This window comes from Ammodytes marinus (genome assembly GCF_949987685.1).
Source record: "Ammodytes marinus genome assembly, chromosome: 20".
Classification (NCBI taxonomy): domain Eukaryota; kingdom Metazoa; phylum Chordata; class Actinopteri; order Uranoscopiformes; family Ammodytidae; genus Ammodytes; species Ammodytes marinus.
The window spans coordinates 5929541-5946876 of NC_137224.1; the positions used below are offsets into that span (position 1 = coordinate 5929541).

The 17336-nt window shown below is 42.7% G+C and overlaps 2 protein-coding genes across 2 annotated transcripts; one reads left to right on the plus strand and one right to left on the minus strand.

The window, feature by feature from the left end:
• The first annotated feature begins 5938 nt into the window (after nt 1–5938).
• Nucleotides 5939–9377, plus strand: timm23a (translocase of inner mitochondrial membrane 23 homolog a (yeast)). The gene is made up of 7 exons (XM_080049703.1): nt 5939–6320; nt 6421–6479; nt 7052–7145; nt 7386–7470; nt 7591–7649; nt 7917–8027; nt 8585–9377. Exons 1-7 carry the CDS (start codon nt 6215–6217, stop codon nt 8704–8706), a joined length of 636 nt encoding a protein of 211 aa, XP_079905829.1. The 5' UTR covers nt 5939–6214; the 3' UTR covers nt 8707–9377.
• Nucleotides 9378–9729: 352 nt separating this feature from the next.
• LOC307266498 (chymotrypsin-like elastase family member 2A) lies at nt 9730–12381 on the minus strand (the record flags this gene model as incomplete). The annotated part of the gene is made up of 6 exons (XM_080048536.1): nt 9730–9909; nt 10004–10167; nt 10760–11040; nt 11463–11557; nt 12035–12144; nt 12246–12381. The coding sequence occupies 6 exons, from the start codon at nt 12379–12381 to the stop codon at nt 9730–9732; spliced, it is 966 nt and encodes a 321-aa protein (XP_079904662.1).
• Between the last annotated feature and the right edge of the window lie 4955 nt (nt 12382–17336).

A 17336-nucleotide genomic window follows, 5' to 3' on the forward strand; every position in this document is an offset into this window, starting at 1 on the left:
AAAAAAAAAAAAGTCCAAAGCCAGTCTGAGTCTATATCCCAATCTGTAACAGCTGCTGCCACACATAACAAGCAGATCCCCAGTAGACTTTCTTTGGGAAGGGCCCCAAACTGGTTAAGGGCTCCATAACTGATCCCTGGCTGTGCCAAACTGTGTCTCTGAGCTCCCCTGCCCCTCACTCCATGTGATGCAATAATAATATTTCTATTAATAACACAGGAACCATACTGATTTTGTTGGTAACTGCACATATTCCAGCACAGAAAACCCTTGGTTAACACTAAACTAAAGGGAGACATGTCGATATTTTTTTCCTCATCGGGTTCTGTTTATTTTTCATAGACTTTTCCACATTATATTTTTTTAAAGGGACTGCTTTTTCCTTTTTTTGGGCCAACAAACATTCATTTCATTATAACACAAAATAATAATTGATGTTGGAATATTCATATATTAACACACTTTCCCTTGATATGTAACAGCAACGTTTGGTTCCAATAATGTGTTTGAAATGTCGCTTTTTAAAAGAGCGTATTACTTTGCGCTTAATTTTTCTCAGATTTAGGATGAGCTAGAGCTACTTCTAATTCTCCTTGAAACGTTGTTTCAACGAGACAGCCATCGTTCAGTCAATTTAAATGCCAGCACAGAAGCTTTTTCAGCATCAAGCAGCAGGCGCTCAGTGAGGAAAAAAACAACAAAAACTGGAATCCAAAATGCCAAAGTATCTCTGAGTTGCTCTTAATTGGTGAAACATCCCATTGATGAGTCAACGTACAGGCTACAGCGTAAATGCCAAGTCTGCACAGTCCAGATTCACACAGAGGGGAAGGTTTGCTCTTGCACAAACGGTGCCTTTTATAACACTACAGTATTGTACGAGCTAGAACAGCAGTGCCTTTATTTATTGACCGTGATGGGTTTGTGCCCAGCGTGAAATTATTATTCTATCATTTGGGGGTTTATGCAGATTTATTATAAGGGCTCCAGGATATGTGTCGCAGCCCTTATTGTCAGTCGTCTACATTTTATGGCTTTACATCCATAACTCTTCTCTCGATTCAGATTTTAGTGCCTACAAAAAAAAAGAAAAAAAGGGGCAGATTTGAATTTCGAAGTGCAATGCAGTATTGAAGCAGCAGCAGCTACAATGTTTAATATGTCTATGTGAGGTTTGGATATACCTCAGGAGAACAGTGTTATATTGTATCTATTATTTGTGTTTGTTTTGTTAGAGATGAATACGTCCATATATATATTTTATTATTTTTTTCTTGCATGTGTATCTGCTTTTTCAGAGGGCGCGGTACAGATTTATTCATGCGCACACACAAACCAACTGATGCCTATACATAAGAGAGAGAGAGAGAAAAAACGAGGAAAATCATGGAGACGTAAACATCTGTAACAAGTTTATAATGTATTTTTATATTCTCTTTTGTACGTGGAAATAACATTAAAATGACCTTTTCAGATAAGAACACCATGCCTTATTACGTGGAGAATAATTTGATGAATTTGACGATCCTTTACAAATGCCACATTTGTAACCATGTCCTGAAAAACTGGAGTCACTGATGTTCTCTGTATTAACTCTTTGAGCCTTTTGAGATCAGCATTGCTTGCCTTCTGTGCCTTTTTGTATACTATGAGTGTGACAATTAACAGTGTAGTACACAACATTAATCTACTCTTCGGTGCCAAGTGTAGGTTACTAACTGTTACAACTTCTGTGACTATTAACCACTTTAATTGTATCTGTCTCTGCTTTGGAATTCCTTTAAAAAAAACAATTACACTGTGTGTCTAAATAAATGAGAAAGATAAATGTGTTGAACCATGAACGTTTTAACTTTTAAAAGTTTTTCTGAGCAGAAATAACTCTTTGTACACTATTAAACTCCTAGTTGTAAAACTAACCAAACTTTGTTGCTTTTTCTCTGTAGCACTTAATGATGCAAATCAGCTTCCTTTCTGCATACTAATCACCAAACACTCCTTTAGATATACAGAGGGAGGGAGGGAGGAAGTGGGCCGGGGATGCTTAACACAAAATGCAGGGAAAAGGCCACAACATTGTTTTTCCCACTTCTCCTTTTTCTGTGTTATTTTTCAACGTACTCCATGTTGTTTAAGTGGACATTACACACATCCAAGTGGGTAATAAGAGAAAATGAAACACACTCATCTCACCATGGTTTCTCAGAGGCATGCACATGTATAACAGAAAAAAAAAGAAAAGAAAAAACAGGCGAGAGAGGGGGGTTCAGGTTTAGAGGTCTACATAGCTAGGGAATTTAAGGGAAATTGATTGTGCAAGCTCGCCCTCAAACATCTGCAGAGGAAATATTACACAGAAACACAGCTTGTCAACGAAGTCTCTTGAAAACCCCACCGCTAATAACACACTTGTTCCACGGTGGCTATAAAATAGTTTTAATTGGGTTGCATTCATTAAAAATGAAAAGGAAAAAGGAACATTAAGAGGGTTATTTGAGCCATTAACGCTTGAAGTTAAGAGTAAAACTTCCCTTTTAAAACCGCACATTTAACACAAATTAAAGAGAAAAAAAGAGAGAGAAGGGAATCACATGGGGCTTTCCGTGGTGAATGCAGCAGTGGGTGGCTCATTCGTCCTCTCCCTGCCCTTCCTGCTTTCATTGTGGAGTTGAGGGCTTGATATTGAACTTCAGGCTTGGATTTGAGCCTGTTCTGCTGGCCGCACAAAACCCCGGCCCCCCTGATCACACAGAGAGAGAGAGACAGAGAGACACAGAGAGAGAGAGAGAGAGATACACAGACAGAGAGAGACAGAGAGGGAGACAGGGGACATAATGTGACCGCTGCAGACAATCCTCTGGACAGGAAGAAGCACTGAGTGGAGATAGCACCAGAGAGAAAATAAAAGGGAGACTGTGTGTGTGTGTGTGTGTGTGTGTGTGTGTGTGTGTGTGTGTGTGTGTGTGTGTGTGTGTGTGTGTGTGTGTGTGTGTGTGTGCGTGTGTGTGTGTGTGTGTGTGTGTGTGTGTGTGTGTGTGTGTGTGTGTGTGCGTATATGTGTGTGTGCGTGCTTGCCTGTGGATATGGATGGGTGGGGGTGCATGATGTGTGTGTTTGGAATGGGTGTGTACTGTTCTTGTGTCTGTTTTTCTTGTTTTGTTACTCAAGTTTCGTGCCGTTTTTCTTTCTCTTCTTCCTTTTCTTTCTTCTTGTTAGTATGAAACACTCCTAAAGCATCTGGTAATGTATTCTGCAGTCAGCTCTCCACTGCCAACACTGGGGCCCGGAGATCCCAGCGCTTACAATCAAAGCTTGGTTGTGTGTGTGTGTGAGTGTGAGTGTGGATTTTGGGGTGTTGGGTTTGTGTGTGCGTGTGTGTGTTGGTCTGGGGTGGGGAGTAGGGGGGTAAGAGAAAAAAGGAAGAAAGTGAGAGGAAGGAAAAGACAGGTTGATTTACATCACTATGTATGCACCCGCACATAATGAACAGCTCCAGATTTCCTCCGCTTGGTAAATATTTGATGACCGAGAATGATTTTAGCCGAATAACAGTGCAGTCCTATAAGCTGCAGGGCCTGCAACGCCTCAAAAGTTGTATTTCAAACCCCACACTCTCTCACACCCTCTCTCTCTCTCTCGCTCTCTCTCTCTCTCTCTCCTCTTGTCCTCCTCTTCCCATGTAAATAAGGCCAACTCCCCTAACTCCACACACCCCTCTGAGGCAGTTTAAAGACCCAACACTGTCTCCCCAGTCTCCCTGACAACCAGCATACACTGGGGTCCTGTCGTGGCCTCTCTGTCTTTTGTGTTTGGGAGCTCAGAGCCATGGCTCAGAGAGACAGAAAGAAAGAGAGAGAGAGAGTGTGAGTGAGGGAGGGAAAGAGGGGGAGAGGAGGAAATGAAGGAGGAGAAGACGAAAACAAGAGTGGCTGAAAAAAGATAATAAAGATGACATCACGGCTATTTTATCCCACCGCTGAAAATTTGGTTCGCAGCCCGGCGATGATGGTGATGGCCATGATGATGATTAGCCACAGGCACAAAATGGGTGAAAGAGAGAGAGAGAGAGAGAGAGAGAGAGAGAGAGAGAGAGAGAGAGAGAGAGAGAGAGAGAGAGAGAGAGAGAGAGAGAGAGAGGGGGGGGGGCCCGGGGCTCAATGGGGCATTGTGGGAAAGACAGTGGGCACACTGGGCAGTAGCACAGAGAACACTAACTCACAGATCATGCCAGAGAGGCTGAAAACACCCACACTGGGCGACAATGGCAAACTTCATCGCTCCACTTGGCCCCTTCTGAATACACACATACAATGGCAGAATCCAAATAAGATGCTCTGTTATTCGTGAAATTCAACACACTAAATTCCTTCAGTGCCTCTGTCCCTTTGACCGGCAGCAGATGGCAGGGACTGCACTGCACTGCCTGCAAGGATGTGCACGTTGCGTGTGCGCGCGTGTGGGATGGTCCTGTCTCTCCTCTGTTGCATCATGGGTAAATTACTGAGCACCAGCAGGTTTGAAAGTTGGAAAATCAAGCATTTAAACATGGTGGCTTTTTTCTCCAAGGCTACAGCTGGACCCTCCTCAATTTAAAAGCCTGATGGGCGTCATATGGAAGTTATTTCACTCAACACCACATCTCTGCTTTAACTAACAGCATCATGCAAATCCAACTTGTATCAGTCGGGACTTGGAACAAATTTAACTCAGTCTGTCAATTAGATCAGGTCTAATTAGACAGAGACCAACAGGTTGGACCATTCTGCAGCTGCTCTCTGCTGCCACCATGTGGAGCATGTGAGGAACTCCACCATTGATCATCCACAGAATACTAATGTCAAACATTTGCTTGTACCAGATTCTTAAATGTGAATGTGTCCTTTGACCCTGAATAGAGGATTTGTGTGCCTTTATAAGAGAGGTGTAAAAAAAAGTTAATCAGACAGCACATTTTTCATGTGTGAATTGAATATCTTTAAATGTAGGATTATTTTAGGTTACACAAATGAGCAATTTCAAGATATCACAAAAGGCAATTTTTTCACAATATTCTGACATGTTATATAGGCTACACAATGATGAATCAATAATGATAACATACATTAGTTGCTGCTCCAGACAGAAAAGATGTTGTAGCCTGTAGATTGTTACAACTGTAGCCTATTTAGCTCATATTGCTCAACGCAAAACAAGCTCCGTTTCAAATGATACCCACCCAGTTTGAAAAGTCATGTTCAACAGTAATGTCACATTTTTCTACAAAATAGACGTTGACACCACTAAACATAGGCCTACTGTTTCTTGTAGGCAAATTGAAAAATAGTTAAAAGAAAGTCTAAAGTCACTAGGCCTACTCTAAACAGTTAAATTATATTGTAATTTTTGATTTCACACACTCCAAGTGCAACAAAATGAAATACACATATGCCTGTGGGAGAGGAAATGTGTCTAGACACTTCGCTTGATTGTTTTTTCAGTAGCATATTTATCCAAATAAAACAATGAATGCTTGTACTAAAATACAATGTGTTATTCTGATTCATATCGTCCTTTATAGCTCTAAGCCTACTTTTATTATTTCCCCAAAAATAAAAAATACAATAAAAAAGTTGCTTATAGAATATAAGGGTTGTAGTATAAAATCTCTTCTGTCAAGCTGGTCTGCGGTCAGTTCTTTGATGTTGTTGAGACGTCTATCTCCAGCATAGATAGTAGGTTAGTTAACTGGTCCCAGGTCTGTGGAGCTGTCGTAAAGTCGCGGGGCTCACTAACGTTATCAAAACGCGGTTGTTGCTTTAGTTTACTGGTTTAAATGAGTGAAGGCACATAATTAGTTATACTTAACTGATTTTCATGGGAGTATTTTTGTTGGACTAGCAATGGTGTGTTTTGCTGACGTAACGACAGCTCGACAGCGGAAGTCGCTTTACGGCAGAGCGTGTTGCTGGAGGTCAGGGGCTTGAAGAGGGCTCGAGCTCGGTAAACAAAAAACCGGTGTAACAACTCGAAAAAACGAATTCAGGATTTGACAGGCACATTCAGAGGAGCCTGACTGCTCCTGGCTGTGAATCTTGCGGCTCATATTTGATCAGTTTGTCCTGGATTGTGAGTATTTGAGGCGTAGCTACTGCGTGCTAACAGCGTTAGCATCTCCCCCAACACACAAACACCTGGCTCCAGTTCTCGACAGGTGACCCCCTCGTACCTGTCAGCCATGGACAACAACTCACAAGGATCCGGAGGAATGAAAGGGGGTTTCGGGGGTATGTTTGGAGGCGGTGCACCGGAATACTCCAACACAGAGCTGGCCGGTGTCCCATGTAAGAACCTCGCTGTTTCACCATAACATAATACAGCTTTCTCAGTATGTGAAATTATTTAAGGACTTGTTTAACATTTCCGCTGTAAATGTAATTTCAGTGACTGGGATGAGTCCTCTGTCCCCGTATCTGAATGTGGACCCTCGTTACCTGGTTCAGGTAAGAAGAAACTTTGAATTTGAGCTGGGGTTTTTCGCTGTGGGGATGATGATACATAAGTGTTTTGTGTTAATTAGGGTCCCTACATATCCTCAGAAAGTATAACAAGGCATTCAATTAATTTATCTAAAAATACGGACCTAATTTATACAAAAATGTCTTTAGTACATTTTTCAGAACCTTGAAGGTTATGACATTGCTTAAATCTATTTTTAAATAATTAAAAAATGGATCTCCTCAACTTTTCGTCTTATCTTATTTTTTGCTTTTTATTTATGCATTTCAAATAAATAATATCACACCAAATTTAAGATCATATTTCATCATTTGACCCGGGTACATCTACTGACTTTTTAAGGATCAAAGAAGTCATGATGTTTTATGTCAAATTGTCCCAATCCTAAAGGAATTCACCATGTTTTTTTTCTCTACAGTTTTGGTTTTTCTACAATTGTTCTTTAATTTCATTCCTAGTGACATTAAAACCATGAGTCTACCTTGCCTTTAGCAGTAGGATCCCTGGTTATGTGTGTTCTTAGCTGCCTGTCACAGCTGTTGGTGTTTTGTTTTAGGACAACGATGAGTTCATCCTGCCCACGGGCGCCAGTAAAACCAGAGGAAGGTTTGAACTGGCTTTCTTCACCATCGGAGGCTCCTGCATTACTGGTAAGAGCAAAATAACACCTGAGACACACACTTTAACTTATTGTAAATTATGTCAAAATTAGTACTATTTGTCACAAGTATGTGGACAATCCTGTGTGGATGCTTTTCATCCTTTGAATTAGGATGTCCTTTGCATTTGGCGTACAATGTAACTTAAGTAAGCAGAAATCTAATCGCTGAAAGTTCTCATTTGAGTGAATGCGATTTACCCTAACACCTCACTCACCTTTCCCGCTAAAGGAGCAGCGTTTGGGGCTGTGAACGGTCTGAGGATGGGCCTGAAGGAGACCAAAGACATGGGATGGACCAAACCTCGTAACGTACAGTGAGTATGGAGACTGGCTTCAGTTTACCAGTATTATTATTATTATTATTATTACACCTAATATTACACTTGGATCACTTGACATCTCCTCTAAATGTTTCGCGCTCTCTCTCTCCTCAGGCTTATAAACATGGTGACAAGACAGGGGGCGTCATGGGCCAACACTCTGGGCTCTGTTGGTAAGACAATTATAATGTACCTCCAAATATACAGGAAACTCATAATGGCATCAGGTGACAAAATGTCATGGATGAAAATCATATTGTAACATGTAGGAAAGCAAAACTTATTCAAACATAATAGTGGTGTTCTTTCAAGGATTTTGTTACTATTGTGTGTGTGTGTTTATTTGAAATATTATCCTTTTCAAGTTTGTGTGAGATGTGTTATAAGCTATTTTTTCATGCCTTGTATAAAAGTATGTGCATTTCTCTTCTCCGTTGCAGCCTTGTTATATAGTGTGTTTGGTGTGGCGATAGAGAAGGCCAGAGGAGCAGAAGACGACATCAACACAGTGACTGCTGGGACGCTAACAGGGATGCTCTTTAAATCAGGCAGTAGGTGTCTTTTTCTGCTTTATTGTCAGCCATTAATGTGTTGTGTTACATGCGACCACAGCATGCAACATCTTTATTAGAATTTTGATTAGCAAATTCTTCACATAAGTGTCAGGCTGCAGCAAATGATTATTGTCATTATTTATTAATACAGGCGTTATTTTCTTAATATACTGGTTATTCTACGGTATGTATGTGACAGAACCACAGTTTGTCCTTAAAAAGTTGTTTTTGTTTGACCAATCGTCCACTTTCCATTGATTGTCTATCTAATTCAAGCTAAAGAGCCTTTTTGCTTGAATAAAAACGTACATAAAAATGATAATCATAGCAATGCTACTTATACTGTATATTTGTGTGTATCTCTATTGTGTAAATTCTCAGTACGCAAGTTGTGACCTACGAAGCACAGGAAAATACATGCACAGATATTGAGATCATCATTGGAAAGCATCTAAAAAAACAAATGCTATGAGACAAATTTAATACATTTTAAATGAATTTGTTCCCATTCCCAGTTCCCAGTCACTCATTGTGCTACTTCTGTGTGTTTGCAGGTGGCATAAAGGGTGTAGCCCGAGGAGGTCTGGCAGGTTTAGCATTGTCCGGTGCCTACGCTCTCTACAACAACTGGGATCACATCTCTGGCTCCTCTTCGTCATCCTCCAGGCTGTACTAACTAACACACACACACACATCTGCTTCGTCATTAGGGCCAAATATAATCTCTGGAGGACACAGCCTTTCACCACAGCGCTAAGAGGAATTAGACTCTGGTCAAATGCAGTGTGCTTTTCAAGGGAGCGAGTTGGTCCCAGTTCGCTGGTCCCCCACCCCCTCCCCCTCCCCCTCCCACACTGTCCCATTCGGGAGCATTCTCGGAATTAAAAAAAATGCTTCGAACAAGAAGATGTGAAAAAGTGGACTGAATTTCACTAAATATCCAGATGTACACCGTCCTAAAACACCCCTCTCTTCATTTGTCTATATCCTCTGAGGTAATCCCTTCGCTGATGGGAGAAGAGCCAATGAGGATGTTCAATATATAAATATAGATGTGTCATTTGTTATATCATTGTTTATGGGAGACGTATTAGTCTTCTTCTTTGAAATCAATCAACCCATGACATTTTGGTTAAATGGGCCAATCTGGTGTGTGCGTGGTTCACTAGATGAATGGCCGTGGATTCACCCTCTGATTTTTTTTGGACCGAAAGACTTTTCTGCTGCTGAAGAGCAAAGAGATTTTCAACTACGATTTACAAACAGAACAGCTCTTGTATTTATTGAAGAAATCACTGTAAAGCTGTACTGGAAGTGCCGTCAACATGTCTCCATCAAAAACATTAATAAAACAATAAAAAAATTGAAAACTTTAACAAAATTCGTTTTTTTTAACCCATTTTATTGCACATATTTAGTCTTGGTGTAAAAGGTCATGGGCAGTGTTTACTATGCAGTGCTCTGTCGCAACTTTCTGCTCTTCAAAACCAGAGCAGTGCATAGTGTCTACTGTCAAATGCGGTGTGTTAGAAAACAGTTTATTGCACATTCTGAACATGTATTTACATCTCATAGTGGCTGTTGGTTTAAAAAAAATTAACAGCGTGTATGAGAATTCTAGAAAAAAAAAACAGTTTGTTGTGATCAGACGTGACACCTTGCACAGCTTATGTTTGCTTTCAGCGCTGGTGGACTTTGCTTAGTGCAGGAAGAAGTCCCTGATGCGTGTGGCCTCGATCCAGGGGATGTAGGTGCCGGTGCGGGTGAAAACGCTGGGTTTGTTCTCCACAGTGCAGCCAATGGGGCCGAAGCTCACCACTCCATGCACCTCCCAACGGTCCCTGCCCAGCTGGCACAGCAGAGGGCCACCAGAGTCACCCTGTGGGAGGGAGGAGGAGCAGAGGATTGTGGGTAAGGAAGGGGGTCGTTTAAATGAAGAGATTGTCTGTAATGTAAGTGAATGTCAGGCCTACCTGGCAAGCAGCAGGTGGGCCCTCGGTGTCCCTGAACCCGGCGCAGATCATGGAGTCTCGGACACGATCGCCCCAGAACTTCTTCTGTCTGCAGGTCTTGAAGTCAATGATGGGCAGGCGGGCTTGATTCAGGGCTTCTGCCAGAGACACGTTCTCCTTGCCACCTGAAACAACATTTAAGAAGTTTAAAAACTCCAGATTTTGATTTCTTATTCTTTGGACCATCAAGTAACTGGTCCATCTGGCCCTGGCCATCATCAGGTTAAAGTTTTCAACTGTCCAATACTTTGGATTATGACTCAATACCTGCAAACTATTCCCATCAGCCTCAGATTTACTTTATATTTAGTGCCAAATGTTACCAAACGCTGAACATATGTAAATGGCAAATGTGAAAGTTATAAGTGCTAAGCTTTAAACGACAGGTTATAATGTTGACTTTACCCTAGGGAAAGAAATCCCATAATGATTTGAATACAAAAATAAACCGTGAATTTAAATATTTCACTTTTGATGAATGTTTGGATGTCAACATTACAAATTGCTTCTGAGAAATTAGAAGTGTTTTTTTTTCATTGAAAAACTAGAAAAGACCTTTTCAAAGGATAGCATGGTTTTCAATAAATACGATATTTGAATGCTAACTTAAGTTGTACCCAAATTTCAAAATAATTGACTCATTCATAGTTTAATGTTACATTGTGTTTAAATTTAAAGTTACTTATAAGATTCAAATTATTATGGCCTTTCACTCACCCCGGGTGTCCCCCCAGCCTGTGACCCAGCAGTATTGTCCTGGTTTGAGGCTGATCTGCTTGCGCGGCAGGCAGGCGTAGCGGATGAAGTTGGAAGGGATGATATCTGCTGCTGCCTTCACCAGGGCGATGTCGTAGTCCAGCTCGCTGTGAGCCGGGTAGCGGAAGTTCTCGTGCCGGTAGATTCTCTTCACGGGGAAAATCCTCTCTGCCATCTCTGAGCGTTTCAGCTGGTGCTTCCCCAGGACGATCCTCCAGCTCCCAGCATCCTCAGCTTTACCCCTGACAGACGAAAAAATGGGGCAAGTTAAAGGTGCACTATGCAGTTTCAGGGGAGGTTGGATTTGTTTACATTTGCGGAGCCTGAAGTTATTTTACAAAACCTATATTCTCTACATGAAATTTTTAGTATTGATTCTATCGTCATAAATCGGAACAAAATTATTTTGAGGCACCTGGAACCAAACGTTAGACAAGAATGTGTTTTTAAACCAAACTGTGGGCCCTGCTGCTGCAAACAACAACAGTAAAACAGTAACTTTTAAGGTAGCTCTCTAACTTAAAACAGCGTTCCAGGGATCCAATTTTCCTGTGGGCAAAGGTTCACTTCTCAGACACACCGAAAGTTACATGGTGCACCTTTAAAAGTAAAGGACTGTCGTTATGTAATCTTTGTTTTTCTGTGTTGTGGATGAGTTTCTTACTTTTGGAAGCAGTGAGCAGCGGTGAGGATCCAGTTCTTGTGGATGAGAGTTCCACCACAGACGTGAATGTAATGTTTACTTCCCCTGGGACGAACCTGTGAGACACAATGCTCATTTAAAAATGTATATACAGTACATCACACAGAAATCCTCCCACATGTTTCTCTATTATTTGTTATGCTAGAATGGGATTTATGTTGGAGTAGAGCAATTTACACCATTTAACCACCTATTTGAACCAAAGATATCCACCATAAGTCCGCTGATAAGTCACAATACAATGCAGCACAGAATTGCCAAACATTACTTGGTGAGAAATCAAGACACATCTGCACACAAATGATGAAAACATTTGTACTGTCATATGATTATGAAACATCATATCCCGTTTAGTGTGCGATCAAAACCAAAAACCAGCACAAAGGCTCAGAGGAGATAAGAATATGACCACGCAAATGTACAAATATGCTTCATGTATAGGTGGTAGTGTAAGGAAGTTTTGTGTGTAAGATAGTCAAGCCTCCCACTCCCTTGAAAACTGAACCACATCATTACAAAGATGATATATTTACCTGCAGAGACACCTGCCAGGGCCAAGAGTGAGGTCTGGCCTCATTGCCAGACACAATCCTCTCAGCCATGTTGGGCTTGAAATGAGCCGTACCGCAATCCCTAGGCCAGTCTAGGAGGAGATAAACACCACACGTAAAACACCATGAAGTAATGATGAACAGAGAAATTTAAGAAAAAGTAAATGGTTTGTGTTTGTGTGTGTCTCCTCACCCAGTTGGAGTAGCTTGTGCTGTGGCTGCTGACCTGGGGTGATAGTGTATGCAGCTGCAGGCAGAGATGCCTTGCTCAACAGCAGCGGCAGCAGCACAGACAGAAGGAGCAGCAGTGGGGGTCCAGGTAAAGCCATCGTCAGAGAATCACCGGCGGGCACACGTCCCACCATATTTATACCAGGCAGCAAGGGCACGGAGATTTACATACTTCGGTACACATACAGCATGCAAACACACACACACACACACACACACACGCACAATGGCACACCTCCAGAGAGAATGAGCAGTGTCACAACAAAGGGCTGAGCGCTGGATGGTTCTCCTTTAGCTGTGAGTTTCCACCAGGGGGATTTCAGGGAGTCCCATCAGCACTTTTCACATACATATAGTATGCTTACAGTACACCAACATGCTCACGGGACAAAGGCAACGCAGCACTGTACACAAACAAACATCGCATCATGCCACACTGACATAGTGACCTGGAAATGACCTTTATCTCTGATATCACGTGTACACTCCACAACAGTACATGTGTAAACATGACTCAGTGGAAAATATGTTTATATGTGTAATTGATACCCAATCTAAAAACTATTTAAGAAGAAAAAAACTGGTGGGAAAAGGAGTGAAATGAGAGGGAGAAAGGGTTCTGTTCTAGGGTTAAAAAGATATAATCTAAGGGGCGCTCCTGTGGCGTACAGGGTAGAGTGCGTACCGTATAGGCTCATTCCTGGTCGCATGCAGACCAAGGTTCGAAACCGACCTGGGCCTTTTACTGGAGTCAAAAACTTTTGAAAGTGTGATTGGTGGATTATTTTGAGTGACAATTAAGTACAGTGCAGAAAAAATAAACTAAAAAAAGCCATCCTGCTCACACCACACACCTCTGTGAAAATATGACAACAATAACTGCAATGGAAGCCACTGGTGAGTTGTGTTTTTTTCCCCCGTGATGAATGAGAGAGAATGTGCCCGCTCATCTGAATGGCAGCGCCTGAATGGTCAAACCTCACCACCGTGGTTCACCAAGTTTACATACAACTCAACTTTGTGTACTGTATATTTTCCACGGTGAAAGAGTCGAGCGAGTACGGGAAGAGAGGGAGGGGGGGAGTGGATTACTCTCAAACAACATGTTTGAGCTGAGTCACTTCATTGTTCAATTATCAGTGTAGAGTATTTTGCCCTTTTCTTCTTCTTATGACAAGAAGAATGTGGGTTCATATCTCGGGTTCAAATGGGTTCAAAGATAAAGACTCAAGAAACTTGATACAAAAGAGTCCAAAAACAAAAATTGCACCAATGTTTTACTGGAGTAAAAATACAAAATTATTAAAGTACCATGAGAAAACTGTTATGATATTGTTTTGTAGCTATATTCAACTACTTTATGTACTACTTGGTAACAGTGCATCATATTTGAGGATGTTATACTTTTACTAGTTGTCACATACACATTTCCCTGTGAAGGGTAGAGAAGCAGAAAAACACAGTAACATTGCTTCATGTAAGTTTATCATGAGATAAGAACTTGTTGTACAAAATAGAGTGAATAAAGCATTTTTTGAAACACTAATTGAACTTAGTTCAACAACAGTTTTATTGAATCCACATTCCTCTCTATGGTGAGTGAACACTAAGATGACAATGTTTAGAGAAATTCCTAAAATCAAGCTGAAACAATTCAAATGAGGGGAACAGCACAAAGATAAGTTCATTTGCTCAACATCTAATAAATGGAAGAAAACATTTTCTAACACTGTATCACCAAATGACCAATGAAAAAGTCTAGACCACAGCAGGATAAACCACATTAATGTGAGAACTGCTCCCAGCTTCTTGAGTTTATTTTAGTGCGTTTTTGCAAAAACTGAGGACTTGATCAGCAGCTATTTATAATCAATGTGCTAATCAAAGCCATTACATTAGTCTCTGGGATCAATCATCTACAGTTCTGGAGCTCCCACACCACCCAGGCCTCTTCAGTGACCTGATCACACTCTTCTTGCGGATCTGAACACTCCCACGAGCGGGCGACATAGGTTGGCTGCCGGCGTCCCTTCTGTACACTTCTTCCTCTATTTCCTTTACATAGCCTCCCTCTGCTCTGCTTAGTTTACGAGGAACTTCTACCGTTTCTTCCATTTTGCCTCTCCCTTCCCCGCCCACCTCCGTCAATCTGTCCCCATCTACTTTCTCTTTAGTCTCACCCTCCACGGTACAAGTCGACGTAATAATCATCACAGGCGGATTGAGTTCTGGGGCCAAGGCCTTGACCACGTTGGTTAAAAGAGGAGGTTTTGGTGCTTTCTTCTTGCTTGAGGAATGTTTTTTCTGAGGTTTTGGGCTGTTCTGGAGCTCCAACTGCTTCCTTATGGCTATGCTCAGCACCTGGGAGTCCATGGACGCTCCGTGAATGTCCCACGTCATGCCGTCTTTGTCCCACTGAACTTGCTTCATGCTGCTCCTCCTGCCCTGCTGGTGTTTCTCCCCGTGGCTCTTCAGACACGACCTTCTCCTCTCCGGATCGTGCAAAACGCCCCATTCCAGGTCTTCACCTGGTGTCTCCTCGTCCTCTCCGCTGCTCACCGGGAACATGCTGGATGACGGGGACACCAGATTGGAGTGGGACCCGATCGAGGACTTCAGGTTCAGTCTCGAGCCAGGCGGCGAGCCCAAGAAGGAGTGGGAGCCCGTGTTGTAAGGGGAATTGTTCCTGAAGAGGCCCCACAAGGAGCCGATTGGAGTGACCGTCTGCACCGCTGCGTCTACCAGTTGCGGTTGCGACGTCATTGTACCTTCCTCACATTGTGGAGCCTTGATGAAGTCGACTCTGGTGCTCATACTGCATCTGCAAGAGTCGACCAATTGGGAGTCGCTCAAGGAACAAACCAACGGTGTCCTCCAAACTCGGCTGTCCCATGGTAGCTCATGGCAAACTGAATAGCCTCTTACCGATTCCTGCCCTCCTCTTGAAGAATTACATGCCAGTTTGCTCAGCATTTCTACTGGGCTTCTGTCTACTTCACCCCCCAATAACTGTGTGACTTCTGGGCTGTGTAGATCTTTTTCTATGTTTTCAACAAGGCATTCAGGATCTGATGACACAGCTCCATCCGCTAGGCTAACAGATGATATGATCGGGGTAGGGAATGTGAAACAATGCAAGTTGTTTTCCAGGAAACCCTCGTCCTCTGTGCCCGTTGGCAGGGCTGTGAGAGTGGAGGAGCTGGACGTTAAAGGTGAGGAGTTGCCAGGCTGCAGGGGTGACTGTAGTGGAGAATGTGTGGGCGAGAACACAGGAGGGTCTTCCTGTTGATCTGTGCTTTGTGCTAATTCCGAATTTAAAAAATCTTGCAGAGATCTGGTCTGATCTGGTGTCTGCAGGGGAGAGTTGAAGGAAGAGTGTGAGGTTGATGGAGAGGTTGGCCTGGACATGGGGGAGTCCGGCAGTGCAGAGCAAGGGGTTTCCTTGGTTAGACTCGAGGGGCTTGAGGTCCCATCTCTCCATATAATTGTCTCTGGAGTGCTGCTGCGGCTGATGGTGCTGCCGCTGCACTCGCTCCAGCGCTGCATGGCGATCAGGCGCTCGCTGAAGGCCGGGGGGCTCGGCACGCCCGCGCTCTGCTGGCTGTTAGTGCTGTGGATGCGCTGCCACAGGTGAGGTCGCTGGTGCTGGAGCAACGCGGCGTTCGGCTCAGAGTGCGTGTTGGTGCTGGAGCTGCGTTTCAGGTCCATCCTGGTCCAGGCCGGGTCCCGCTTGTGCAGCGGCCCCGTCATCATGACGTCCATGGAGCTCTTAGAGAGGGAGAAGATGGGAGCCTGCTCGTCCTCGTCCTCCAGTCCCACCATCCCAGCGTCACTGGAACAGGAGAGAGACTGACTGCCTGAGTAACTGACGGGCTGGTAGCTCTCAGAAGCAGGGCGCCCGCGCCTCGCCATGGCAACAACACCAACCTGAAAAGAAAGACACGTTTTTGAGTATTTAATCGCTCCCATTCGCAAAACTGAGTTTTTGGGCCACTAGGGGGCAGTAGAAACAAGCTGTGCACACAAAATGGAAATATCATCATCACCTTTTAAGTTTATATGGCAAACTAACCACTACACCAAGAGCACCCCCCTCAGAGGATTTGAGCTGAAATTCTCTACAAAGCTCTGTAAAGCCAAGGGGAGCTACAGATTCGGGTTATACTTATCATTACAATTATCTCTAAGGGCGACTCTTGACTCTTCACATTGTAATTCGATACATTGCTATTATAAAAACACTGTAATATTAGTTTTTAAACGTACCATTCCACAATATATAACATGTTAATTGTTGAGCTTTAAAGATGCAGGTAGGGGATTTTGTTACCTTTTTACAAACAAGCCTTTATCCCCCGTCCCGTTATACCATGCTGAGTTAACCGGCTGCTGCAAGTGGTATCGCTCTTCTTATCTAACTCTACAAGAACACGAATCTGCTCACTATTCTTTTAATCTTTTCCATCTTTATAATAGTCCCTCCACACAGTCGGTCAGAGCACAAACATATGCCCACACAATTGCAGGCCAGATTAGCCTAATGGGATTACACAATCCAGATCATTTCCTTATTGAGACAAAATGTACTGTAGATTAATGGCGACAGTTTAAGAGAGCATTTGGCCTTTGATTGACAGCAGACAAAGCGGCAAATGGGATCAAGGACGGAGACAGAGATTAGAGGTTAGAGGTTAGAAGAAGTTACAATTACAACATTTTATCTGATCTTCATGCAGAGTTAGTTAGCATGTTGTGCCTGATTTAATTAGTCCGTGTTTTAATGCCTTTAAAAGGCAGATTCTGCTGGTTTTTCAGTCCATCACTGGATGAAAATCAACGCTTTAGTGGCACAAAAAAAATGCATTAATCTTGGACTTCAAATGAAACTAAACGGTCGAATCCTCCTCTATCACAAACTGACCGATTAATTTTTTGACCACAATTAAGCTGCAGACACTCAGAATACCTTACAATGTCTTTGAAGTTGAAGAATAAACCTAAAGTTATTTCAAAATACAAAAATACACTGTGATATCAGATATGAGAGAGAAAA

Coding starts and splice junctions, on each gene's coding strand:
- timm23a (XM_080049703.1), top strand. CDS start 6,215: ATGGACAACAACTCACAAGGATCCGGAGGAATGAAAGGGGGTTTCGGG. Junction 6,480..7,051: donor ACCCTCGTTACCTGGTTCAG/GTAAGAAGAAAC, acceptor GTTTTGTTTTAG/GACAACGATGAGTTCATCCT. Junction 7,650..7,916: donor CAACACTCTGGGCTCTGTTG/GTAAGACAATTA, acceptor TCTCCGTTGCAG/CCTTGTTATATAGTGTGTTT.